The sequence below is a fragment of the Ipomoea nil genome, unplaced genomic scaffold, assembly GCF_001879475.1.
Source record: "Ipomoea nil cultivar Tokyo-kokei standard unplaced genomic scaffold, Asagao_1.1 scaffold1262, whole genome shotgun sequence".
In the NCBI taxonomy this organism is placed as follows: Eukaryota; Viridiplantae; Streptophyta; class Magnoliopsida; order Solanales; family Convolvulaceae; genus Ipomoea; species Ipomoea nil.
In genome coordinates this window covers 1,106,793-1,133,844 of record NW_017617690.1, presented here as the reverse complement: position 1 = coordinate 1,133,844, position 27,052 = coordinate 1,106,793, and the positions used below count along the sequence as shown (strand labels likewise).

Here is a 27,052-nt window from a genome sequence, read left to right as displayed (position 1 = left end):
CGTCGCCTCCAACTCTTTGCGACCCCCCATCTCGGCCCCCAGCTGAGCCTGAAGGGTCCCCAACACGTTCTCCATGGACGCCGCTCGGGCGACAGCTTGCACAACAGCAAGCATGGACGAAGGATGAAGCGTTAAAACACGAGGGGGGGTTCCGTAATTATAAAGCGGCTTTGGTACTCTCTCGGGCTGACGACTTCTCGCAGCCCCGAGAGTGGGGGACTGATGATGGAATAATTACGGAGCGGATCACACCCGGCACCTAGTGGACTACGCACGCGACCGGACAGACCATGGAGGGGTCTATCTCCCCGGGGTCCTCAACTACTACCACGGAGTCCTCGGCTACTATCACGGGGTCCCCGACTACTATCTTGGGGTTCCCAGCTACTGTGCACACGGAGTGACGAACCACCCCAGGGTCGGCCAACATGGGTTCGGCACCCCGGGGTCGGCCTACGTAGGCTCGGCCACCACGGGGTCGGCCGGCGCGCCTGGGGTCGGCCAGCGCACCCCGGGTCGGCCTACGCGGGGTCGGCCACCCTTTGGGGTCAGCTCGGCCGGGACGGGGTCCCCGCGTTGTCCGAGTCGTGCGGTGGCAGTTGCGACTCCTCCCGCGTACCCCGGGCCACGCTTTGGACCCGGTCCTGAGCTAGGACGCTGTCAAAGCGCCAGATCCAACCATCCCCCGGTTTAGGGGGAGCAGTTAGAGGTTTGTAGCATATAAAAACCCCTCCCCTTGTCCTAGCAAGGGACACTTGATTCCTATCCCATACTTTCTTACAACTTTTGTACTGTTATTACACTTCCCAAACCCCTGTAATAGCATTTTATGTCCAATTAATACAATATTTACCGCTTTATTATTAGTTCATCATATTCAAACATATATTCGGGTTGTATAATCCGGACCCCCGGGTTCATATAATCCATCAATACCCTTAAATTTAACATTCATCACTTAACATAAAAACTAATGGATGACTATTTGTGGTCAAAAAAGAAAGTTGATATATGTGTTTTGGTCGAACTGAAAGTGGATGAATAAAAGGTACTACCCTAATAATCAGATGACCATTTGTGGTATTAACTTTTTTTTTTTTTTTTTGAATATGACAAAAATGAATTTTAATTTGAAAAAAAAAATCAATTATTTTCAAGATCTGTATATTAATAAGTTTGGTAAATTTTTTAAAGAAATGTTTACATTGAAACTTTTGTACATATATGAGTATCTTAGTTTCCTGTCTCCTTAGAGCTCAAGGATACCGAGGTACGAGCCTATAGAACAGATCCTGTTCAAGTAAGGTCGTACATATATGAGTATCTAATTTTACTATTCCACCTATAAGAAAAATGATCTAGCCTATTTTATAAATTTATTTATTGGATTGGCTAATAAAATCATACAAAATTTTCAAATTTAGTATAAAAAAAATAAACATACAACGTCGGCTAATTAGAATTAGCCGACTGATGGGGTAAGGACCCCGGCCCAAAAGATAGGGGCCCAAAGAAAATAGAAGTGGGCCAGCATCGAGAGGAGCCCGAAGAGCAATCGGGCCGGGTCCGGGAGTCGGCCCAGGCCCAAGCACGGGGCCCAGTTCAGAGCTACTAAGAGGAGTCCAGTAAGAGCTTAGGCTGAGACAAGGAGTCGACCGAGGCCCAAGCCCAGGAAAAGACTCGGCTCGAGGAGCTGTTGAGAGCATTAAAGGGGTTCATTTAAAAGAGAGCCGTTAAGGCATTGAAGGCAGGACCCGGTCGGGCTGTTACAAGCCCGGGAGAGCCGTTGGTCGACCAAGTAATGGCGTCCAACGGCTCCGTATCTTGATTAGCCTTGAAGTCGGCCATTAAGGGCCTTCAAGTCGGCAGAGGAGGAGCCACTATATAAAGGCTCCTCCATTCTTGTAAAAGGTAGACAAGGGAACACCCGGAGGAGGGGAGAATAACAAAGAAATTCCGAGCACTAGCATTATCTCTGAGTTAGACATACATTTTATTGAGAGGTGTATCCTCTAGCCAAAGGTTGTGTTGGATCTCCTTGGGCCCAAAAACCCTAAAACCATCACTGGCGCCGTCTGAGGGATCGAAACGAAGAGTCACGTGTCCTCTTGAGTGAGGCGAGTCCGCCGAACGACAATCAGAACCTCAGTCGAATTAGAGAAACTTCAGACATGGTCGGAAGCGAGGAACAGTCGAGCCGTCATGACAATGGACGGGAGGCAGACCTGAGAGGCCAGCTGAATCGGAGAAACGCCCAGAGCCGGGAAAACGAGACGACCCCGCCGCCGACACCACAGATAAACCAACAATTTCCCCAGGTGCTGCTCACCCCGGAGCAGTTACGCGCAATCGGACGCGCCTGCGCCGAAGCAAGCCTAGGAGTGAGAGAACAGTCCGTCACTCGCCAGCCGCAACGAGAGTTACAGCCGCTTCAAAGGCCCGACAACCGGCAATTTAGCCGACGGGCTGAGAGCCAACCGGTACAATCCGTTCATTCCCGGCTGGGTCCCAGCGTTGGGCGTCGGTCGGCAAGGGAACGATTGGGTCGGAAGGAACCCAGTCGTGCCCCATTAGCCGCCCGCGATCGACAAGCTGCACGAGAGAAGAGCCGTACCAAAAGAGCTAGGACTGAGACTCGTCGCGTGGGGCAACCCCCCCGCAACCCCGACCAACCGGCCGAGTCTGAAGTCGGCGAGAGCACGGAATCCACGGGAAATCGCACCCGGGAGAGGGTCGAAGTGGCGAACTTAGTACAAGAGGTGCGAAATCTGAAAGAACGAATGGAGGGAAAAGCCAAATCCCCGGGACGTACATTGCTGACCGCCTTACCCTTCTCGAACGAGGTTATGGCTTTTAAGATACCGGGTGACTTCAAGTTCCCGGAACAAGCCACGTTCGATGGAACCGGCGATCCCCGAGAGCACTTGCTGAGCTATCAGGCTAAGATACATGTTTTGGGGGTATGAGATCCGGTCATGTGTCGCGCTTTCTTACCCACGTTGAAGGGGTCAGCACAAAGGTGGCTAGTGGCGCAGCCCTCAGGGTCGATTCACAACTTTGAAGAGCTGGCAGACCGCTTCATGAGCCATTACGCCGCTAATATCAAGCCACAAAAGGACCTAACTCACTTGGGTGACATCCGCCAAGACGAAGGCGAATCCTTGAGAACCTATCTGGCCCGCTGGCAGAGAGAAATCCAGTCCATAGAGGAGGTCGAGGACCAGACGGCGCTCACTTTCTTCATCGAGTTGCTGCGGTCCGGCCAGCTGTACCGAGACCTGAGGGACAATCGTCCGGCCACCTACGCAGAAGCCATTCATATGGCCAACAAGAGGGCCAATACGGAGCAGGCTATGAAGTACAAGCGACAGCGCGAAGTCGGCGGATCCGCCAGCGGGAAGAGAACGCGAGCGGAACCAAAGAAAGGCGCCCGGACGTAACTCGGCGACCCGAAGTTAGACGGCCGTACGACCGACCCGTGGTCCACGCCTATCGGCCGATCCCCGAGCGCCCGGTCCACGAGGTACAAGCGGTTGCCCCTCCTCCGCCTCCGCCGACCGACGATCGCGCGACAAACGAAGAGACGGGTAAAAACTCTAAGTATTGTCGTTATCATAAATCTTATACTCACAGTACGGAGGAGGGCTTCTACCTGAAGAAGATCATGGAGGGTATCATCCAACAAGGAACCCGCCTCCTAACCAGTGGAGGCGGAGATCGGGCAGTCGAGGGGAGGAGGAACCCGTCGCCGTTGCCGAAAACAGTCGAGGCAAGCAGCCGGCTCCCGAAGAGGAGGAGGCTCAGTGGCGCCAGAAACCGGTTATCAACATGATAGTCGGCGGGCCGGAAGGTGGTGATTCAGCGAACACCAGAAAAGCTTGGGCCCGGCAGTTGTACGTCGGGACAGTGTACGGGCGTGAGGAGAACTCTAAAAAGGCGTGTCGAGAGCCCATCGTGTTCACCGACAGAGACTTACCAGCCGGAGAAATACCGCATCGAGACGCGTTGGTTATAGCCATGGACGTCAACGGCATCGTCGTTCGACGAATCCTGGTAGACACCGGGGGCAGCATCAATGTGCTATATCTGGAAACCTTCACCAAAATGGGGCTGACTCGAGAACTGCTGAACCCCGTCAAAACTCCCCTCGCCGGCTTCACAGGGGACTCGGTGGAGGCGGAAGGGTCGATCACACTTCCAGTTGAGATTGGCACTTACCCGGACGTACAGAAACTCAGCATGAAGTTTATTGTGGTAAACCTGGCCTGCTCGCATAACGCTATACTCGGCCGACCGGGTCTTGAGGATTTAGGAGCTTTGATCTCAATTGAGCATCTCTGCCTGAAATTCCGCACACCAAATGGAGTAGGTACGGTGCGCTGTGACTGAAAAGTCGCCCGCGACTGCTATCTGCAGGTATGCAGAGGGATGGGCAAACGCGAGATGCAGATCTATGAGATCACTGAGAGGCCCCCGAAGAAGACGATACTACCTCGCCCAGAGCCTGCCGTCGAGTTAGAGGAAGTCGAGATCGACTCCACGCAGCCGGACCGACGGGTCCGAATTGGAGTCGGCCTCTCCGAGACATTGAAAGAAGAAATTGTAAAGGTGCTCCGGGAGCACCGGACGGTTTTCGCCTGGGGCCCGGAGGACATGCCTGGCGTCGACCGATCAATCATATCGCACAGACTCGCCGTGGACCCCGGGCATCAGCCAGTCGTGCAGAAAAAGCGATACCTGGCCAACGACCGGAGAGAATTTGTGAAGAAAGAAGTGAGCACGCTACTAGCAGCCGGGCATGTCCGTGAGGTTAAGTACCCGGAGTGGTTGGCAAATGTGGTCCTTGTACCCAAGCCTCCGGCGTGGCGGATGTGCGTGGACTACACCGACCTTAATAAGGCCTGCCCAAAAGACCCGTTTCCCTTACCGCGGATCGATCAACTGGTCGACGAAACGGCAGGGTCGGCGTTGTTGAGCTTTATGGATGCCTTTAGGGGGTACCATCAGATATTCATGCACTCGGCGGACGAGGAAAAAACCGCGTTTTTGACGCCAGACGGAGTTTATTGTTACCGAGTCATGCCCTTCGGGCTTAAGAACGCTGGAGCCACGTACACCCGAATGGTGGCCCGATTGTTTCAGCACCTGCTGGGAAAATCGATGGCCGCGTACGTCGATGACATGCTCGTCAAGAGCCGAGAGGAAAGCCAACACGCGGAAGACTTGGCCGACTGCTTCAAAGTGATGTTAAGATACAATCTCCAGCTGAACCCTAAGAAATGCGCGTTCGCCGTGCAAGGCGGAAAGTTCCTGGGCTACATGGTCACCAAGCGAGGTATCGAGCCTAACCCAGAGAAAGTACAAGCCATCGTCGACATGCAGCCCCCCCGCACTATAAAAGACCTGCAACGACTGACCGGCCGATTGGCCGCCCTCAGCCGCTTCCTGAGCAAGGCGGCAGATAAGACCGTGCCTTTCTTCGAAGCCATGAAGAAGAAGGAGGGATTCGCTTGGACCCCGGAGTGCCAGCGGTCATTTGAAGAATTGAAACGATACCTCTCGACACCCCCGGTATTGTCTACCCCTCAGGTGGGCGAACCCTTATTTCTATACTTGGCCGCCTCCTGCAAGGCGGTGAGTTCGGTGCTGGTCCGAGAGGAAGAACGAATCCAGCACCCGGTCTATTACGTGAGCCGATCTCTGAAAGCTGCCGAGTCGAGGTATACCCCCTTGGAGAGAATTGTATACGCGTTGGTGGTCACCGTGCGCAAGTTGGCACCCTACTTCCAAACTCACACCGTCCAAGTACTGACAGACCAACCACTTGGAAGCGTTTTGCGAAACCCACAATCGTCCGGCCGCCTGGTAAAATGGGCCGTAGAGCTAACCCAATACGGGATTGAATACCAGCCCCGGCCTTCTATAAAAGGTCAGGCCTTGGCCGACTTCTTGGTCGAATGCACCGCAAGCGAGGAAGAAAAGGAACGCGCCGTGGAGAGCTGCCTAGGCGAATGGTGGGAAATGCATGCGGACGGAGCGTCAAGCCGACAGCATTGCGGAGGAGGTGTTGTGCTCATCACCCCCGAAGGATTCCGACTGTATTATGCCCTGAGCTATCTGTTCCCAACCTCCAACAACGAGGCTGAATACGAAGCTGTGCTAAACGGCCTCCGACTCGCCAGGGCCTTAGGGGTCGAGAGGTTACGAGTCAAGACTGATTCTAAGTTAGTAGTCGGGCAGATCTCAGGCACCTGCGAGGCAAAGAATGCCCGGATGACCCTATATAGAGAACTCACGGTTGGGATGCTAAAAGAGTTCGGAGCCTACGAGATAGAGTATATATCTCGAATGGATAACATGGAGGCTGACCTATTGTCCAAGATTGCCTTGGAAGGAGTACTGGACCACCTGGTAAAGATCTGCCAGAAAGAGGAACTAAGTCGACCGAGCATCGAAGAAACACCGCTAGAGGTCCAGCAAGTGACTAGCGGGGAATGGGATCGAGAGAAAAATCCCGAGATGTTCTGGATAGAGGATATCCGGCGATTCATAGAAAAAGGCGAGTTACCGGAAGACCCGGGAGTCGCCGCGAAGATTCGACGAAAGGCCCCCTCTTTCCAGATCATTGATGGGCAGGTATATAAACAGTCGTTCGGGGGACCTTTGCTAAGATGTTTGCTCAGGCCTGAGGCCGAGAAAATAATGGACGAAGCCCATAGAGGCATCTGTGCCGCGCACCAGGGTGCTCACACCCTCGCTCGGAAGTTAGTCGTCCAATGATATTATTGGCCCACCATGATGCGAGACTGTATTGAATGGATATCCAAGTGCGGCATTTGCCAGGCATTCGCCAAGAAAGACACTCGGCCAGCTACTTTTTACACGCCAGTCACCACCGCTATCCCATTTTCCAAGTGGGGGATTGATTTGCTGGGCCCATTGCCAGTCGCCCCTGGAGGCTTGAAGTTCTGTGTTGTAGCTATCGACTACTTCACCAAGTGGGTTGAGGCGGAACCACTGGCCACCATCACCGAGTACCAATGCCGACGCTTTTTGTGGAAAAGGGTAATTTGCCGCTTCGGCCTGCCCGAGCACATCGTTAGCGACAACGGACGACAGTTCGATTGCCAGGCCTTCACCGACTTCTGCCGCCGACATAAGATTCGCCACACTAAAGTATCGGTAGCGTACCCACAAGCCAATGGACATGTCGAGAATGTGATGGAATTCAGAAGAAATTGGAAGACATTCATGGGAATTGGGCGGATGAGCTCGACCGAGTCCTATGGGCCTATCGCACCACTCAACGACGAGCAACGGGGGAAAGTCCGTTCTCCCTTGCGTATGGCTTCGAGGCCAAGGTCCCGATCGAGGTGGTCGAACCCACTCATCGGGTCCGTACCTATTCAGACGCGGAGAACGAAGAGAGTCTTCGAATCGAGAAAAATTTCTTAGAAGAAAAGAGGGAAGCCGCGAGCGCGCGAATGGCTGAATACCAACAGGCGGTGAAAAGATATCGCGATCGGCGGACTCGTCCGCGAGCCTTCCAGGTCAGCGACCTCGTGCTACGGGATCGACAGGCCAATCAGCCCACAGAAGGGGGTAAGCTTGCGATCAAGTGGGAGAGACCATACCGCATCGCCGCAGTTGTCCAAGCGGGGACCTACAAACTGGAAACCATGGAGGGCAAGCCCGTGGATCGAATTTGGAACGTTATCCACCTAAAGAAGTTTTATCAATAGAGAGGGACAAAACATGTATGGGCCCGCGGGTCCTGAAAAGACTTGAATAAAAGTGCGAGTTACGGTTAACCACTCCATCGACCCGACGAGAAAGAGTTAGGAAACAAGGGCCCATACCCTTAGTCGTTTCCGGGAAAAAGCCAAAGAGGAGTCGCCTCGACTGAGGGACTCGGCGAGTATATAAAGAAACGATGGGGCACTGACCCTAAAACGTTTCTGAGAAAGTAAAAGCCTAAGGAGTCGCCTCGACTGAGGGACTCGGCGAGAAAGAGTTAGGAAACAAGGGTCCAGACCCTTAGTCGTTTCCGGGAAAAAGCCAAAGAGGAGTCGCCTCGACTGAGGGACTCGGCGAGTATATAAAGAAACGATGGGGCACTGACCCTAAAACGTTTCTGAGAAAGTAAAAGCCTAAGGAGTCGCCTCGACTGAGGGACTCGGCGAGAAAGAGTTAGGAAACAAGGGCCCAGACCCTTAGTCGTTTCCGGGAAAAAGCCAAAGAGGAGTCGCCTCGACTGAGGGACTCGGCGAGTATATAAAGAAACGATGGGGCACTGACCCTAAAACGTTTCTGAAAAAGTAAAAGCCTAAGGAGTCGCCTCGACTGAGGGACTCGGCGAGAAAGAGTTAGGAAACAAGGGCCCAGATCCTTAGTCGTTTCCGGGAAAAAGCCAAAGAGGAGTCGCCTCGACTGAGGGACTCGGCGAGTATATAAAGAAACGATGGGGCACTGACCCTAAAACGTTTCTGAGAAAGTAAAAGCCTAAGGAGTCGCCTCGACTGAGGGACTCGGCGAGAAAGAGTTAGGAAACAAGGGCCCAGACCCTTAGTCGTTTCCGGGAAAAAGCCAAAGAGGAGTCGCCTCGACTGAGGGACTCGGCGAGTATATAAAGAAATGATGGGGCACTGACCCTAAAACGTTTCTGAGAAAGTAAAAGCCTAAGGAGTCGCCTCGACTGAGGGACTCGGCGAGAAAGAGTTAGGAAACAAGGGCCCAGACCCTTAGTCGTTTCCGGGAAAAAGCCAAAGAGGAGTCGCCTCGACTGAGGGACTCGGGGAGTATATAAAGAAACGATGGGGCACTGACCCTAAAACGTTTCTGAGAAAGTAAAAGCCTAAGGAGTCGCCTCGACTGAGGGACTCGGCGAGAAAGAGTTAGGAAACAAGGGCCCAGACCCTTAGTCGTTTCCGGGAAAAAGCCAAAGAGGAGTCGCCTCGACTGAGGGACTCGGCGAGTATATAAAGAAACGATGGGGCGCTGACCCTAAACCGTTTCTGAGAAAGTAAAAGCCTAAGGAGTCGCCTCGACTGAGGGACTCGGCGAGAAAGAGTTAGGAAACAAGGGCCCAGACCCTTAGTCGTTTCCGGGAAAAAACCAAAGAGGAGTCGCCTCGACTGAGGGACTCGGCGAGTATATAAAGAAACGATGGGCCACTGACCCTAAAACGTTTCTGAGAAAGTAAAAGCCTAAGGAGTCGCCTCGACTGAGGGACTCGGCGAGAAAGAATTAGGAAACAAGGGCCCAGACCCTTAGTCGTTTCCGGGAAAAAGCCAAAGAGGAGTCGCCTCGACTGAGGGACTCGGCGAGTATATAAAGAAACGATGGGGCACTGACCCTAAAACGTTTCTGAGAAAGTAAAAGCCTAAGGAGTCGCCTCAACTGAGGGACTCGATGAGAAAGAGTTAGGAAACAAGGGCCCAGACCCTTAATCGTTTCTGTGAAAAAGCCTTGAAGAGTCGCCTCGACAGAAGGACTCGGTGAGCGGTTAAAAGAGACCAGGGTAAAGGAAAAAGCTTCGATCTCAAGATAATACGAAAGGGAAGAGAAAATGGGAATTTTATTAAAAAAGGCCCAAAAAGGAGGCCAGCCTTTACAAAAAAGGGACTATCCCAAACAGAATAGCCCTAAACTACTGGGGAGGGGGTGTCGACATCAATCCCTTCGACTTGGGCCCCTGCCGTTGGTCCAGTCAGGGGAACAGAAGAAGGGTCCTCGGACTGAAGAGAGGACTCGGCGAGCTCCGGAGGAGTTGCTGAAGGAAGAGTCGTCGGATCGGAGGCTACCGGAAGAGCTGCCGGGTCCACAATCGCTGACTGTCCTTCAGTCGCCGGAAGAGCATCTATCACGGGCTTGAGGCCCCAGCTCTCGGGAGTGAAAGAGGAGTCGCGGACCAGCAAGGCAGAATGGATCTCTGTCTGCGCCTCGCGAAAGCAGAGGCGATAGTCACGCTCGCCCAAGTCCAGGAGGAACTCGTCACCATCCGGCGTCGACAGCCACTCTTTAGCAATCTCTTTCTGGCGAGCCTCTATCGCCGCCTTCACCTTCGCCTCGAAGGCAGCCGACTTCTTGTACTCCTCGACAGAGGTCGCAGCAATCGTCGCCACCTTGTCCCGCTCTTCCTCCCACTGACGAGTGACTCTCAGCATCTCGGAATTGTGCACCTCCACCGCCTTGAGGTGCTTCGCCTGCTCTTCCAAAAAGGCCTCCTCCGTCTGACGCAGCTTGAGGGCCATAGACCGCATTTCGGTCCTGTAGTTCTGCAGCCGCTTACTCATCTCCATCTCGAAGGTGAGGTTCTGCGAAACGGACACGAGTCAGATAATGAAAGGAAAGGACGAAGAAAAAAAAAAAGTTAAGTGGAAAACACTTACGCGGTACGATTGGCGCAGTGAGGCCTCGATGATGTACGCGTCCCCCAGAGCATGAGTCGCCTCCACGTCCTTAGGTAGAAGGACGTTAGCACACAACTTACGGATGGAGGAGGCGCCCATCCAGATCTGGGCATCCTCCTCTACCTCATGGCACAGCGGGATTCTTTTTGGAGCCGGCTCATCAGTTTGACCAGTCGGGCGCTTAGAGCCGGGACTCTCTGTCTGAGGAGGAGGTGGCTGTCGAGTGGGCGACACCACTGGCGACGGAGTAAGATCCACCACGTTTCGAGGTGGAGGAGGAGTCGGCCTGGGAGCAGGAGACGGTAGGGAGGAAGAGGCAACAGCAGTACCGGAAGTGCGTTGGATCAGCCGACGCCTCATCTTTTCGGCTCTATCTGCCATTTCGGGAGTCGGTTCAACCGCCTCGTCGGAGCTGGAGGAGTCGGAGTCGTATGGACCTGTAAAAAGGAGAGAGAAACCATGAGGTGTTCCGAGTCGAAATGTGGCAAGACAAGAAAAGAAGACGAATGAGGGGTAACGAAGACTACCTACGGTGGCCGCACCCTCCGGTAGCAAGCCACGCTTAGCCATGGCCCGGACTCGGGACCAGTACTTGACGGAGTACGGTCCAAAGCCCTTCAAGAACTCGCCGCCCAGGACCGCATCATCGGAGGGAACGGCACGTCGAGAGCAAGGCTTGAATAGAGCGGCCGGCCACAAGGTCGGAAAAGTGAAGGAAGAAAAGGCAGGGCGGACGAAGAAATAGAGGAGCTTCCAATCCTTAATGGAATCGGACAGCCCCTCGAAAAGCTGCCGCCCCGGGCGAGCGGCGACTTGAACGAAGCCCGGCGAGTGCGAGCCAACCTTGTTCACGGTGAAAAGATACCGGAACAGATCTAGGTCCGGCTCGCACAACCACCAGTGGCAGAGATTGACGAAGCAAGTAAGGAGTCGGTGAGAATTGGGCACTAGTTGGCCCGGAACCAAGTTGTAATGGCGGTAAAAAAGGGAAAGAAAAGGACACGGAGGAACCCGGAAGCCAAAGGCAACCGAGTGTAGATGAATACCGACACAACCCTCGGGTGGGTCGTAAATTTGCCGGCCCTCCGGGGCAAGGACTACGGCCGAGGGCCCAAGAAGGTACTGGGCCATTTCCAGATCCGCCGCAGTAACGAAGGACGGCGGCCCAGAGGGATGGACGATTGGATCGAACTTGCCCCGCGGCCGTACAACGCCACCCGGCAGAGCCGCCACCGTCGTTAAAGGAGCGGGGCTCAGCGGAGTAACCGCCCCCGAAGAAGAGGGGGTCGGAGGAAGGGAGGATGTCGAGGGAACGTCCGCAGGAAGTTCCATACGACGGAGAGAGGACGTCGAGTGAACGTCCGCCGGAAGTTCCATACGACGAGGAGGAGAAGAAGAAGACGAAGAAGGAGAAGAAGAAGAGGGAGAGGTCGCCTCGGGGTTATCAACCGAATAACGACGGGAAGAGGAAGAAGACATTACCTAAGTCAGGAGAGAGATCGGAGGAGGTACAGAGTGGCCGGAGAAGCTCGAAGTTGAAGCTGAAAAGGAAGACTGGAGAAGAGAGTGGAAAGAGGGACGAAATGGCTATTTGAAGGGTAGGAATTTCACAGGACGGCCACGTGCCACCTTCTCGTTAGAAGAGGTAGAGGTGACGAGACGTGAAGGGACGCCGCATTTAATGCCTCAAAAGGCGGGGCGACGGTTCAGGCCTAGGGTTAGCCCACAGACGGCGCGTCTGCCCTAGGCTAGGGTCGAACGTCACGTGGCCCGGCCTGCTAAGCCGGAAGACCGTAGTGGGCCATGGCCTCTGGGCCCACGAGATACGAGCTGGAAGCTTCTGGAAGCAACCCGGTAGAGCCCGGCTCATCAAATGATACCGGACGAGCTCACAAAGAGATTCCGTTTGCGAGGTCGGCGATCGGACTCGGTGACTCCCTCAGCAGGAGGATCTCGCCATAACAAAACTAGGGGTCGGTCTCATAGACCCGAGATCGGGCAACGAAATAGTAAGAAATTGCGGGGTCGGATAGGAAAACACACAGTTTATTTGTTCAGATACGAAAATTACAAGGCCCAGAACTCGGCCGATGCAAATTACAAGAGAAAAGCAGAGTCATGGCTTGGCTTCCTTCTCTGTCGACGAGCGGGCAGTCGGAGGACCCTCTAGAAAGTATTGGGGGCGGAATGGTAGAGGACTCGGCTCAGGCTCTAGCATCTCGTCCAGATACACGGCCGGCTTCCCATCGTCAATCATTCGCAGAGGCCTCTCCAGAGCACTTGGCGACATGGCGACGCCAAAAAGCGGAGGAACCTCCCACACCTCTTCCTCCTCTGGAGCAGGATTTCCGACCTCTGGTCCGGGATCCTCCACCACCGGCTCCACTTCCGCATCAGCCTGTTCCACAGGCGTCAGATCCAGCATATCCGGGGACACGATGATTGGATCAGCGGCTGAGTCGCCCACCAGGTGGCCTCCATTTGCTAGCCGTTTCTGCGCCAACTCCTCCAGCCGGGCGTGCTCTCGGTTGCGGATGGACCAGCGGCGGTCACCGTCCCTGAAGCTCATGGCTACGCGATTGAGAAAATAAAGAGTGTTGCAATTGCATCAACCACGAAGGGTCCTTATATAGCCCGATGGAGACGAATATCTAGGCGATAATCACGGAGGAGACTGTAACTGACATAACTGAGCCGGATTAGACGGGTAGCGCGAATCTCTATCAGGGGTTAGTTCCCTCAAATCCGCCTGGGAAAAGCAAGATTCGCACGGCTAATGCAGAGAAGATTGGATTCGCTCAAGATACGGGGAATCTCGCAGATGTCAGACTAAAACAGGTCTGATGACATGACCGACTCCTTGACCAGTCGTTCGGATAGATACGTGGCAGAACACGACAAGACATAAAGCAAAACGAAAATGACATTCTTTATTATTATTATGAGGAAGGAGGATACAAATGGCAGGGAGCTTATTACAATAAGGAATATAAAAATGCTCCTAAAAGGGATTCTTCCGAGCTATGGCCGACCCCGGTACATACGATCACTCGCCAGGCGAGGAAGAGTCGCCCCCAAAGAATCCCCCCGATGGTCCAGGGGGAGATGGGCAGAACGAGTCCCAGAAAGCCGGCATGAGTGGTGGCGCAATTGGCTCCTCATCGTCCGGATACGCCTCCAGGTAGCGGGCGTAATCCTCATCATCCATTAGGCCCGTAACGGGCCCGTTCAGGTCGTCCAGCGGGATGGAGAAAGTCACTTTGAAAGTGAGTTGTTCTGGAACCGCCACCTCAACGAAGGACCCGTCTTGGGAAGTCACTCGGGCAGTTGTGGGCGTAGACGTATGGCGTGAAGGTGGAGCGACCTCTCGTCGAGGAGGGGTCGGCGGCTGAGAAGCCGAAGAAGCAGCGCCAACAGGGGACCTCTGAGAAGCCGGGCGAGGAGCCTTCTTTTTGTGTTCCCTTTCAGGCCGAGTCCGCTTGGAAGGCAGCGGACGCCAAGGAGACCCGAAGTCAATTCGCTTTCCTTTCAAAGGAGAGCGACCCATGATGAACTTGTGAAGGTAAGAGAGAAGGGAAGAGGCCATTTATAGGTACCAAGCCTAGACAGAAGAATCCAAACGGCTCCGCGAGATCCGGGGAGGATGGCTGACGATCCGGACGTTACAAGGGGCTATTCAGGGCACGGATACGGTGATTGAAGGAGACGGGCAGTTGCTACTTTTCCAAACCCAGGCTGGAGGACCGGGTATGGAAAAGTGAGGGACTAGTTGATGGGGTAAGGACCCCGGCCCAAGAGATAGGGGCCCAAAGAAAATAGAAGTGGGCCAGCATCGAGAGGAGCCCGAAGAGCAATCGGGCCGGGTCCGGGAGTCGGCCCAGGCCCAAGCACGGGGCCCAGTTCAGAGCTACTAAGAGGAGTCCAGTAAGAGCTTAGGCCGAGACAAGGAGTCGACCGAGGCCCAAGCCCAGGAAAAGACTCGGCTCGAGGAGCTGTTGAGAGCATTAAAGGGGTTCATTTAAAAGAGAGCCGTTAAGGCATTGAAGGCAGGACCCGGTCGGGCTGTTACAAGCCCGGGAGAGCCGTTGGTCGACCGAGTAATGGCGTCCAACGGCTCCGTATCTTGATTAGCCTTGAAGTCGGCCATTAAGGGCCTTCAAGTCGGCAGAGGAGGAGCCACTATATAAAGGCTCCTCCATTCTTGTAAAAGGTAGACAAGGGAACACCCGGAGGAGGGGAGAATAACAAAGAAATTCCGAGCACTAGCATTATCTCTGAGTTAGACATACATTTTATTGAGAGGTGTATCCTCCAGCCAAAGGTTGTGTTGGACCTCCTTGGGCCCAAAAACCCTAAAACCATCACCGACGTTGTATGTTATTTAAAAAAATATTTAAAAAAAGTTACAACGTCGACTAATACCTATTAGCCGACCCGTTGTAAGTTATTTTAAAAAAAAACTAAAAAAAAACTTACAACGTCGACTATTATCTACTAGCCGACGTTGTAGGGTATTTAAAAAATATATAAATAACTTACAACGTCGGCTAATAGCTATTAGCCGACGTTGTAAGTTATTTAAAAAAAATATAAAAAAGTTACAACGTCGGCTAATACTAATTAGCCGATGTTGTAGGTATTTATTTATTAAATTAAAAAATATATATAACGTCGGCTTTTTAAATAGCCGACGTTATATATATTATATACAACGTCACCCAGAACAACTTCGGAAATTAGCCGACGTTGTAGGTGCTATTTAGCCGACGTTAAAAGCCTGCTGTGTAGTAGTGAACTATCTTCTTTATTTTAGTTTTTGCTTCTTGTGCCTTCTACCAGTGGATGTCCCACCGGACTATAGCTCCGGCGAACGAAGGCTTGAATAACGAGTGTTTGGAGTCGCTGCCGGAGCTCAGTTTCATCGCCAAACATACCCAGAAATTTTTACAGTGCTCCATTTGTCTGACGGTATATGTGGTCGGAGACAAAATTCGAGTGCTACTGTCGTGTGGTCATGGCTTCCATGTAGGGTGCGTTGATACATGGCTAGTTTCTCACTCCTCTTGTCCGTCTTGTCGCCGGCAAGTTCTCATTCCGGTTGAGAGCCAAGACTACGATGAACTGCCGATATAGTACAATTGATTATATCATGTTCAGTGGTCAAGCGGGATAACGGTAGTCCTTGGTCAAGCTGAATAGTTGTGCTTTAATAGGTTGAAAAAGTATGTATGGAGAGACATTACATTGTAACACATTCACTACTCAAAAAACAAAAAGATTATATCCTACTAAATTGTTAAACAAATTTGTTTTTTTGTTTTTTTTTTTTAATTTTATGGATAAATATTCCTACTAAATTGTTAAACAAATTTGTTTATTTTTTATTTTATGGATAAATATTTGATACATTGTCGATGAATTAATTGCACTTTTGGTTCTGTGACTATTGGGGTGTTGTTAATTTGAGTACTTGACTTTCAAAACTCTCAATTTCGTCCTATAACTATGCAATTGTTAACACATTTGGTCCTGTGGGCCAATTTTCACCGGAAAAATATAAACAACTTTTAATTATTTAATCATAGGGGCAATTTGATCATTTCAAGCTCTTCTTCTTCCTTCCCCAGACTTCTTCTTCGTTCTTCTTCTTCTTTCTTGCAGGAAATTGCACCACCAGTTGCTGGCTCAGATCCCTTGCCTTAAAATGACGGATTTGATCTTAAAAGACAAAGGGTGCCGGGGATTCTACAGGGGATTCGGGACTTCCCTCACCGGAACCATCCCGATGCGTGTGGGGTTGGTGAGCTACAACGGCGGAATAGGTGCATTTAGGAAGACAATTTGCAGCTATGGAGTTTTAAGATTGTTTCTAAATATATATATATATATATATATATATATATATATATATATATATATATATATATATATATATATATATATATATATATATATATATATATATATATATAATCGCACTCAGGTGCGAACGGCTCGCCCAGGCGCGAAATAGGAATGAATTCTGTTCGTCCACGTGTCCAGATCTAATGGATGAGAAACACTGATTTTTAAAAAAAAAACGCGGTGGCATTTTCGTAAATAATTGAACATCGAAGTGCAAGTAAAATGTATTACAAGTGCATGTAAAATGTATTATAGGTGCAAGTAAAAATTTACACTGAGCATCAATACTTAGTTGCACTTATAGTTCTAAGTAGTTGCACCTATAGTTCTAAGTAGTTGCACACATAGGTATAAGTAGTTGCATCTAGGTGTATGAATGTTTGCGAGTGGTTTTCAGGAGTATTACTACCCGCGAACTCAGATCAATGAATGTTAACAAGGCAAAATTACATGCACTTATAGGTGAAAGTAGGTGCACCTATAGTTATAAGTAGTTGCACCTATAGTTATAAATAGTTGCACACATAGTTATAAGCACACCCAAGTGAATGAATGGTTGCGGAAAGTGAATGCGAACAAGGCAAAATTACATGCACTAATAGGTGAAAATAGGTGCACTTATAAGAGATTTTACTTGCACTTCGATGTTCAATTATTTACGAAAATGCCACCGCGTTTTTTTTTAAGTTATTAGATCTGGACACGTGTCGCGCGCTGATTCGTTCGCATTTCCTTCCTGGGCATTTATTCGCACCTGAGTGCGCCCCTATATATATATATATATATATATATATATATATATATATATATATATATATATATATATATATATATATATATATATATTTAATCCTTATATTTTAAGACTGGGTTTGGCAAATCTCTGTTTCATGCAAAGGATTTATGATATCTCTTCTCCTATTGTACATTGCCTCTCGTCAATTCCCCCAACAAGATTCATATTTCCTTCACATCCAAACAATCCCTAGGCTAAGATCATCTCTCTTAATTTAGATAGGCCAACACTCCTTTCAATACGGAGAATGAAGAGTCCAAGATGCAGTAAAAGTAGAAAACAACATCAAGGATCTGCATTAACCTTTGTAGTACCCAATTAGAGCCTTAGAGGGGTTTTGTTAATCTTGGTTTTTAAGCAATCATTTCACTGAGTTCTTGCATTTTCTTTAGCGATTTGACTGGGAAAATTTGTGAGTAGATCATCAATTCAATGGTCTTCAGAGGAGAAGCTCGAGAAGAAGAGATTGAAATGACCAAATTGCCCCCATGATTAAATAATTAAAAATGGTTTTTTTTTTTTTAGGTAAAAATTGGCTGGCGTTTTGGCCGGCAGGACCAAATGTGGTAACAATTGCATAGTTATAGGACTAAATTGAGAGTTTTAAAAGTTAAGTACTCAAATTAACAACACCCCAAAAGTGCAATTAATTCCATTGCCGATGATGGTGCACACAAGAGATTTGCTCATTTTGGGCATAATTCCCACACTGCCGCTGTTGAGGTTCAAACTTTGATCTCTCCTCCCAAATACTGTCTACTGAATCATTGAACTAAATCCGTGCGGGCTATTTTTAGGTATTTCTATTACTATATTTGGAGTGAAATTGTATAAGAGTGATTTATTTAAAAAGATTTTAATACAAATTACTTTATTTATAAGTTTTAAATATAAGACCGTATGGAAAAATTAATTCATTTCACTCAAAATGATTTATTTATGCTTTTTGAAAGGGTAAATAAATTATTAAATTAAGTTAAAGAGAGAATCCAAACCAAGGATCGTGTGGTCTACTAGTATCACGTTGCTTCCCTATGTGAGATATGTTGAGTTTGAGTCTCGCTCGGTAGATGTGTAGTTTGTATATTTGGGTATCCCCTTCTCTTGTAATAAAAAAGAGAGAATTCATATCCAAGACCCAATATACCTCAAACTTCTTTTTAATTTTTACTACACAAACTGAACTTCCTATACTATATGATATATTTGTCCATAAAACATTTCATATTTGGCGAAGGTGTTGTTGCTATTTGCACCACCCATTGACTAAAATGAGGTATAAAGCACTTTGAAAATGTAAAAAGGTAGTAAATATGGGTGGTGCAAATAGCCTAATGGGTGGTCAAAATGCTATTTGCACCACCCTATTAAATTTACATTTATGACGTCAAAATTTAATTATTAAAAAAAAAAAAAAAAACAAAAAAAAAAAACAAAAACGGAGCAGCCATCGCCTTCTCCGGTGAGAAGGCGACGGACTGCCTTCTCACCGGAGAAGGCGATGGCTGCTCCTTTTTTTTTTTTTTTTTTTTTTTTTTTTTCTGCCTCCTTGCCTTCCTGGTCCATTTTTTTTGTTTTTCGATATATGTTTATTTTAAATTTATGATTTCAATAGATAGTTTTTTGAACTTTATAATTTTAATACATATATTTTGTAAATTTACAATTTCAATTCATATTTTTTAGTTAATATTGTTGTTTGTGAAATGAAACTACGTGTAGAATGAATGGCAAGGAATCCAAAAGACTTAAATGGCTCTATATATATGTGGTGTGTGTGTGTGATGTACATGTCATACAATCAAAATCAAAATCAAAATTCGTGTGTGTGTGATGGACGGTTGGATAGATAATTTGTTTAGCTACAACGATCAAAATCAAAGCCAATTTCTTAGTTACAATGGTCCAAATCAAAATCAACAACATTACGAGGTATTTTAATTTTTTTTTTATTTGAATTGTTACTGAAATGTTACAATTGAACTTATGTATATTTGTTCATTGCTTTTATATATTATTTAGAAATTTAAGTTCATTGCTTTCATATATTATTTAGAAATTTAAGTTCATTGCTTTCATATATGTTCATTAATTTCATATATATATATATATATATATATATATATATATATATATATATATATATATATATATATATATATATATATATATATATATATAGATATATATGTGTGTGTGTGTGTGTGAACTTAGTAAATTGAATATTACGTATTATTTATATATTCATTGCTTTTATATATTATTTAGAAATTTAGATATGTATATTTATTTTTGATTAGAAATTCATTGCTTTAATATATCAATATTGAATATATTATTTTGTCTTTATATATTAAGAGTTGTTATTTGTTTGTTTGTTTAGGACGAAAATGCAATCGAAATTTATGATGACAATAGAACTAAAGATGATGATCAAGTGAACCTAAATCTCGAGGTTGCATGCGAATTGTCTACAGAAACGGTAAACAAAATTCATACGCATACTTATTATTATTGTAAGCATGTAATTATTAATATTATTATTATTATTATTATTATTATTATTATTATTATTATTATTATTATTATTATTATTATTATTAATTAGTACGTATACTTAATTTCTGTTTTTGTTTTTGTTTGTTTTTTTTTTAATTTGTTGGTATACATGCATGTAATTATTATTATGATTATTAATTAGTACGTATACTTAATTTCTGTTTTTGTTTTTGTTTGTTTGTATTTTTTTTAATTTGTTGGTATACATGCATGTAGTCATTCACGCCTTAATACTCAACTTAACATTTTATAATCTTATACCCACTTTTTATGATTATAATTAATTAATTAGGTATTTTTATTATTGATACAAATAATTTTTTTATTAGGCATTCATGTCTCGCGAAGATTTAATTGAATGAGTTCAAAGTAGAGGTCGGGATCTCGGATATGTTATTGTGATTAAAAGATCCCGGAATAAAAGTCCTACAGTTATATTTCAGTGTGACCGTGGTGGTACTTACGTGCCAAAAAAAATCTCATCTAAAAACACGGGTACAAGAAAAATTGATTGTCCATTCCAATTGGAGGGGAAATACATACGTGTTGATGGTTGCTGGAGGGTTAGGGTAATATGTGGAGTACATAATCATGATCCTGCATTGCACCTTGAAGGTCACCCGTATGCAAGGCGATTATCAGGAAATGAAGTCGAATTGGTGGAAAATTTGTCAGCGATGCATGTGAAACCACGAGATATTTTAACGTCGGTGAAGATGCAAAATCCGGATAATGTTTCCGTCACAAAAACCATATACAATGCGCGCCAAAAATTCCGGATGATGGATAATGCAGGTAAAACTCAAATGCAAGTTGTTATGTCTTTTTTACATAACAATGGTTATGTGCATGAGAGTCGAACTAATAATGCAACAGATGAGTTAGAAGATTTATTCTTCGTTCATCCTAAATCTATGGAGAAGTGGCGTGCATTTACACATGTCCTGTTGATAGATGCAACCTATAAGACAAATAGGTACTCGATCCCTCTCGTCGAAATGGTTGGTGTAACTTCGACCAACATGACATTTTGCATAGCGTTCGCCTTCATGCACAAAGAGAATGAGTCCAATTATACTTGGGCATTAAATTGTCTCAAAGCCACAATTGAGGGATGCATTATCCCGCGTGTTATCGTCACGGATCTAGAGTTGGCATTGATGAAAGCATGTAAAAATGTGTATCCGGATGCTAAAGGATTACTTTGTAGATGGCACATCTATAGAAGTATTTTGAGAAAGTGCAGGGCATCGATCCCCTCAAACCATCATTGGGATTTATTCTACAAATCATGGAACGCATTAGTTGAGTCTCAGACTCATGAATCATATATGTTCCATTTAGCTCAAATACAAGCAGTTTTGGTTGACTTTCCAGGTATTATTCGATGTATATTTTAATATTTTTTTTAACAAGGCATATTTGTTCAACTACTGTAATTATTTCTTCAATTATTCACATTTTCAGGTGTTTTTGGTTATATTGATGATAATTGGCTGCAACCATATAAAGAAATGTTTGTATCTGTTTGGACTGATCGATATCTCAATTTTGGAAATCACACCACGAACAGAGTTGAGAGTCAGCATGCCAAGTTAAAAAAATACTTGGAGTCATCGCAGTCAGATTTGGAGACATCATTGGTTTATATCGACAGAGTCATTCAGTCACAGGACACATCCATCAAAGCAAGTCTTGAACAAAGCAAAATTTTGATTCGACATCGGTTCAACACGTCACATTTTCAAGAATTGCGAGGATTTGTGTCTATTCATGCACTGAATCTCATTTTTAATGAGTTTGAGAGGTCACGGGCTGGCGGGATTACTTTTGAAAATTGTGGATGTCGATTGCGAACAAGTTGCGGGCTTCCATGTGCACACGAGCAGGTAACATATTTTAACTGTGGTAAGCCTATCCCACTTGATTCGATTGATATCTTTTGGAGGAAGCTCGACTTATCATCTTCCATCTCTCTAACCAATGAAGATTTTGGTGTTGAGCATGAGCTTCATATGTTTAAGGATCAGTTCAAGAAACAATCAAGAACTGGTAAATTCAACATATTGAGAAAGTTGAGGGAGTTGATCGCGCCATCTACAACTTCGATCCGTGAGCCACCCGTGCAAATAAATGTTCGTGGGCGTCCCACTTCAAAAAATAAATCTCTCATAAGAACTCTATCTCTCAGAAAAACTAAAGCCGAGCCAAATAATATTCAATTTCAAGAACAAGCTCGGAATAGTTGTTCAGCTGCACCAACTTCAGGTGATAGACACTTTTACCATCCATATATGCTTCAACTTCCGGTTATATTCCATCCTTTCATCATGCAAGTGCAAGATGTGAAATCTGACGGAAACTGTGGATTTCGAGCCGTAGCTCTCTGTCTCGGTTTTAAGGAGGACGAATGGTTCAAAATTCGATCCAATTTAATCGAAGAACTAGAGTCTCACACAATGGAATATACCGATATGTTTGGAACTCAAGGATGGTATAATGTCTATAACATGTTGAATTTTTTTGCACAAGATCGGTGTGCACCAGTTGAGCACTGGATGACTATGCCGGAGATGGGTGTACTAATTGCTTCCCGATACAATGTGATACTACATGTTTTGAGTATGGCCGGCAGTACAACATATTTACCACTTCGATCTAGCCCACCACCTTGGTACGAGCATGTAGCAATAACCCTTGGTTATGTTAATAATAACCATTATGTCAAGGTAACATTGACAGGAGGGTACCCAATGCCTACAATTGCTCCACAATGGGCTTATTTTAGATATGATTGTGCAAATGCATGGATGACTCCATATATGAATAGGATTGAAAGTTACAATGAGCATGTACGCTCTAATTGTACTCGGGAAAATGTTATATTAGATTGAAATTGAATGAATTTTTTTTTTTTTTATTGTGAAGTTAATATATTTTTACAATTTTTAGCGATTCAAATTTAATTTATTATATCTCTATAAAAAAGGATAAAATAATGAATACAACAAATTTAAGTTATAAAAAATATTAAAATAACAAAATTAATCATTATTTTTTATTTAAAAATTAAACCATAAACAAAAACAAGTATTGAAAATAGAAAGTTAAAAAAATTATATTGAACAAAAAAAATAAGTATTGAAAATAAAATTTAAAAACATATGTATTGAAAATAAAAATTTTAAAAACAATTACACAAATAATTTAAAAAAAAAAAAAAGAATAAATCATCGCCTTCTCCGGTGAGAAGGACTGCCTTCTCACCGGAGAAGGCAACTGGGCTGCCTTCTCCGGCGAGAAGGCAGCCCAGTGGGTCGCCTTCTCGCCGGAGAAGGCGATGATTTATTCTTTTTTTTTTTTTTTTTTTAATGTTTATTGTTAAAAAATAATAAATAATAAATGTTACTTTGACTACATTTATTAATGCTGGCATTTACACCACCTATAAAGCTATTTGACCTACTAAGTAGGTGGTGCAAATAGTAAAATAGGTGGTGTAAATAGAATAACCCTTTATAAAATACTTTAAAATTTTAAAATAGCAATACTAAAAATCGAAAAACGTAATTTTTAGAAAATTATTTAAAAAATTATCCGTACTATGTATATAACCGAATGCAAATTATACTACAAAATATTTTTTTTTATCTAAAATAATTCATGTTTTAAATTTTAAATTACGATTTGAATTGTAAAACTAAACCTCAAATGAACCTTACAAATTCGATGTAATTGGAATCATTAAAATTAACCCAAGTACATATTTGAAGACATTGAAATAACTAAAATTAAACAAATGAAACGTAAAAATAGTTGTACGATAAACAAATGAAGAAGTTATTACATTAGTAAGTGTTAGGAATATATTGTAAATTTTGATGAGCCGAATGTATTTTTGAAAAATCAAGTAGTCCCCATTTTTGTTCTATTTAAGTCAGTTTAAGTCTACGGAGTATGGTGCAGCCATATCATGCAACTCATGTACAAGTCTGGAAGATCATAATTTATTTGAAGAAGTTAAGCGGGATTATAGCTTAACACAATTATGATGCGGATAAGTCACCAAGAACCATGCTAGAGGAGTTGGATGAAATGCGTGTAAGCTATGCCAAGTCCTAAGTTCAAACCTCAAATGAAGCATTCTTACCTTGCTTAGGAGACTAGCTCCACCGTATGGGAGATTAACCTCCACCGTATGGGTGACTAGCCCAAACCGTATTGGAGACTAGCTTGGAATGGAGGCTAGCTACCCAAGGGAGACTAACCAAAGTGAATGTACAAGAGGCACAAGAACCATGCACTAGATGGAGAAACACACCAAGTATGGTGGACCAAGCTTAAAATCGAAACAGAGCATCTCACCATGAACAAACTGTGAAGTTTTTACAGAGGTTCCAGTATATTATTTTACAAGGATCATGAAGGAGAAAATATATGATATATTTACATCTGAACATCAAGTTTTTACGGTGGAACCGGAGACGCTCGAAGAAGGCTGATTCGCGGAGAAATTATTTTATACTCAAGCAAGAATCAGCAGATAAATTATTTGATCAACTTGACATGTCAGAGCATTTATGAAGGACAAGAAATATCAAGCTTGCCGCGCCGAACTTTTTCAAATTTTGGAGGCTACAAAATTCAAGACACGGCAACGGGCAAAATTATTCAAATCATCTGACAAAAGGAGAAATGACATCTAGCTAATGTTTCAGATCAAGTTGACAATATCTTTTGATCAACTACAATTCAAAATGGACGATCGAGATTGAAAGTTGATCAACGGGCGAATAGCTTTCATTGGCTATAAATTGTCTAAGTAGACTTGAAGACAAGTAGAGAAGAAAAGAGCGACTAGAACCCCGATTTAAGCAGTTCAACGACTTGAACAACGGCTAAGACATACAAGCAAAAGATACAAAGCTATTTTTTTTAGCCGAAAAGGGGGAAACAGAGCTTCATAGAATTACATTCAAGTCTGAGTGAGAGAAAAATTTTATCTCTTTGTAGATTTCTCTACTGAGTGTAGAAAGAGGGCGGAGTAACTAGAGAGAGTGAAAAACCCTGGTTGAGTGTAGCTTTGTGCGTAACACTCGTTGTAAAGGGCAGAGTAACAAGAGGAGTTTGTGAAAACCCTGTGAGGACGTAGCTTTGTGCGTAGTTCTCGTGGTGTAGGATTACAGCTTGGTGCGAAGTACTCGGGAAGGCGGAGTAACAAGAGGAGCTTGCGAAAAACCTCGGAGGAGTGTAGCTTTGTGCGAAGCACTCGGAGAAGTGTCGGTGGACACTTATTCACTATTGTATCTGGGTGATCGAAGAATAGTGAATTTCCTCCTTGAAGTGAAAGGAGAAGAGTGGACTAGGAGGATTACACCACCTCTGAACCACTATAATCTCTCTCTCTATTTACATACTGCTCATATATTTTGTGCATGCTTATTCTAACTGCGAACTAACCCGATTACGATTTATCGCATATCTTTATCTGTCTGGGTTTGATAGTTCCCACGTTTGCATGCAAGCCAATTTTTGTGTACATCATCCTTGAACCATATCAAGTGTTTCTAACGTGTTGCATGTTTAGAATCTCTCTTTGAGCACCGCACTAATTAAGCATTACACTTTACCGCTACCTATTCCGCTGCACACTCTAAGTTGTTTATCTTGTTAATGCTTGTTACTTAGAGTTGAAATTACCTAAGTGTTATCTGCCTTGTGTGTTTTCGAAGAAAGTTAAAAAGTTAGAGAAGTCTATTCACCCCCCCTCTAGACTTCTCGCCACCCTTTCGGGACCAACAAGTGGTATCAGAGCGGTTGTCTATTTGAGTCATTCTTGACTGCTAGATAGATCTCAAAATCTTCAAGATGAAGAGAGATATGGTTCTCGCTCAAAATTTGCTTTTCTCACTTGATAAATTTGATGATTGGAAAATACGTATGCAGGTGCACTTATCTGCTTTAAATGACGAAATGTGGGAAGTCATCACAAATGGTCCTATCCAAATTATGGAAGTTAACACCGCCGCCGCACTAACTCCAAATGTTCCACGATATATTCCAAAGCCAAAAATGGAATGGACAAAGGAAGATAGAGGGCGAAATAACTTGGACAATATTGCCAAGGACATTTTGTTCAAAACGGTCGATGACGCCATATTCCCAAAAATCCGAAAGTGCACCACAGCAAAAGAAATATGGGATACACTCATTAGTATCGGTGAAGGCAATGAACAAGAAAAAGACAACAAACTAACCATTTCCATGAAGAGGTTCGAAGATTTCAAAATGCTACCGAACGAAAGCATTACCGACATGGAAGCTCAATTGATTAAAATTCTTGGAGAAATCACGGATCTGGGAAAGACCATTACCCAGAAAGAAATATCGCTCAAAGTGTTACGCGGACTACCTACAAATTGGGATATGAAGGTGACCGCAATGCGCGATCATAGAGATCTAAGGATATTATCTACGGATAAACTCTTTAGTGATCTTAAGGCGTATGAGTTCGAAATGAAGACACGAGTCGAGGAAGAACGTGATGAACGAACATCCGCATTGATGGCCGAACAACCCTCAACATCAAGGTCAGTAGGAAATAATGATTTTTTATCTGACGAACAATTTTCCTTATTTGTTAGGAAATTCAAGAAGTTCATGCGAAAGAACAAAGGATCACCACAAGGAAATTTCTTTCGAGAAAATAGAAGATCAAAAAGGGAACCGGTCGAAGATAACACAAATGTGTGTTACAATTGTAGAAAGCCTGGACATTTTATGGCCGAATGTCCACACCCCAAGGCGAACAAAAATTCGAATACTTCTCCACAGGTGGAATACAAATCCAAAGAGAAGAAATTCAAAAAGGGCAAACGGAAGGCACTAATAAGCGATCCGTTAGAAGCAAGTGAATTCGAAGAATCATCTAGTGACGAGAGTGATTCATCACAAGAAAATACGGCGCTACTATGTTTAGTAAGCAAAACATCCGAACATTAGGAATGCTATATGGCGCGTGAAATCGACGAAGAGGTATCTTCTAGCTCTTTTAGTTCTTTCAATTCAGTTGACACTTCTTTCCAGACTCAAGAATCATTTCAAAGTCTTATGGAAGATTGTCAAAAAGTCATGGCCACTCATACTCAAATCAAATAGCGCAATAATACGTTAATTCTTGAAAAGGAAGAAATGTCACAAAAATTGCAAAATGCTCTAAATGAAATGAGTAATTTGAAAGCCGAAAATGTTCGACTTCAAAGGCAAAAATTTGTATCTCAAAAGAGAGCCAACGAGTCTAGTGCAATAAAACCTCATAGGAATATGGGAAGAATTCCGAGAATTGGGGCTGGAGATTATATCCCTCAGAACAAGATTGGTT

The 27,052-nt window shown here is 45.1% G+C and overlaps 1 protein-coding gene and 1 long non-coding RNA gene across 2 annotated transcripts; both read left to right on the top strand.

Moving 5' to 3' along the window:
- Nucleotides 1–1,230: 1,230 nt before the first annotated feature.
- Nucleotides 1,231–11,920, top strand: LOC109184495. Its single transcript, XR_002054796.1, has 3 exons — nt 1,231–1,308; nt 2,023–2,025; nt 11,909–11,920. It is a non-coding gene; the product is annotated as an uncharacterized LOC109184495 (long non-coding RNA).
- An 8,428-nt stretch (nt 11,921–20,348) lies between these two features.
- On the top strand, nt 20,349–22,565 carry LOC109184443. The gene is made up of 2 exons (XM_019334444.1): nt 20,349–21,048; nt 21,139–22,565. The coding sequence occupies exons 1-2, from the start codon at nt 20,349–20,351 to the stop codon at nt 22,563–22,565; spliced, it is 2,127 nt and encodes a 708-aa protein (XP_019189989.1).
- Nucleotides 22,566–27,052: the final 4,487 nt, after the last annotated feature.

Coding starts and splice junctions, on each gene's coding strand:
- LOC109184443 (XM_019334444.1), top strand. CDS start 20,349: ATGCATGTGAAACCACGAGATATTTTAACGTCGGTGAAGATGCAAAAT. Junction 21,049..21,138: donor AGTTTTGGTTGACTTTCCAG/GTATTATTCGAT, acceptor TCACATTTTCAG/GTGTTTTTGGTTATATTGAT.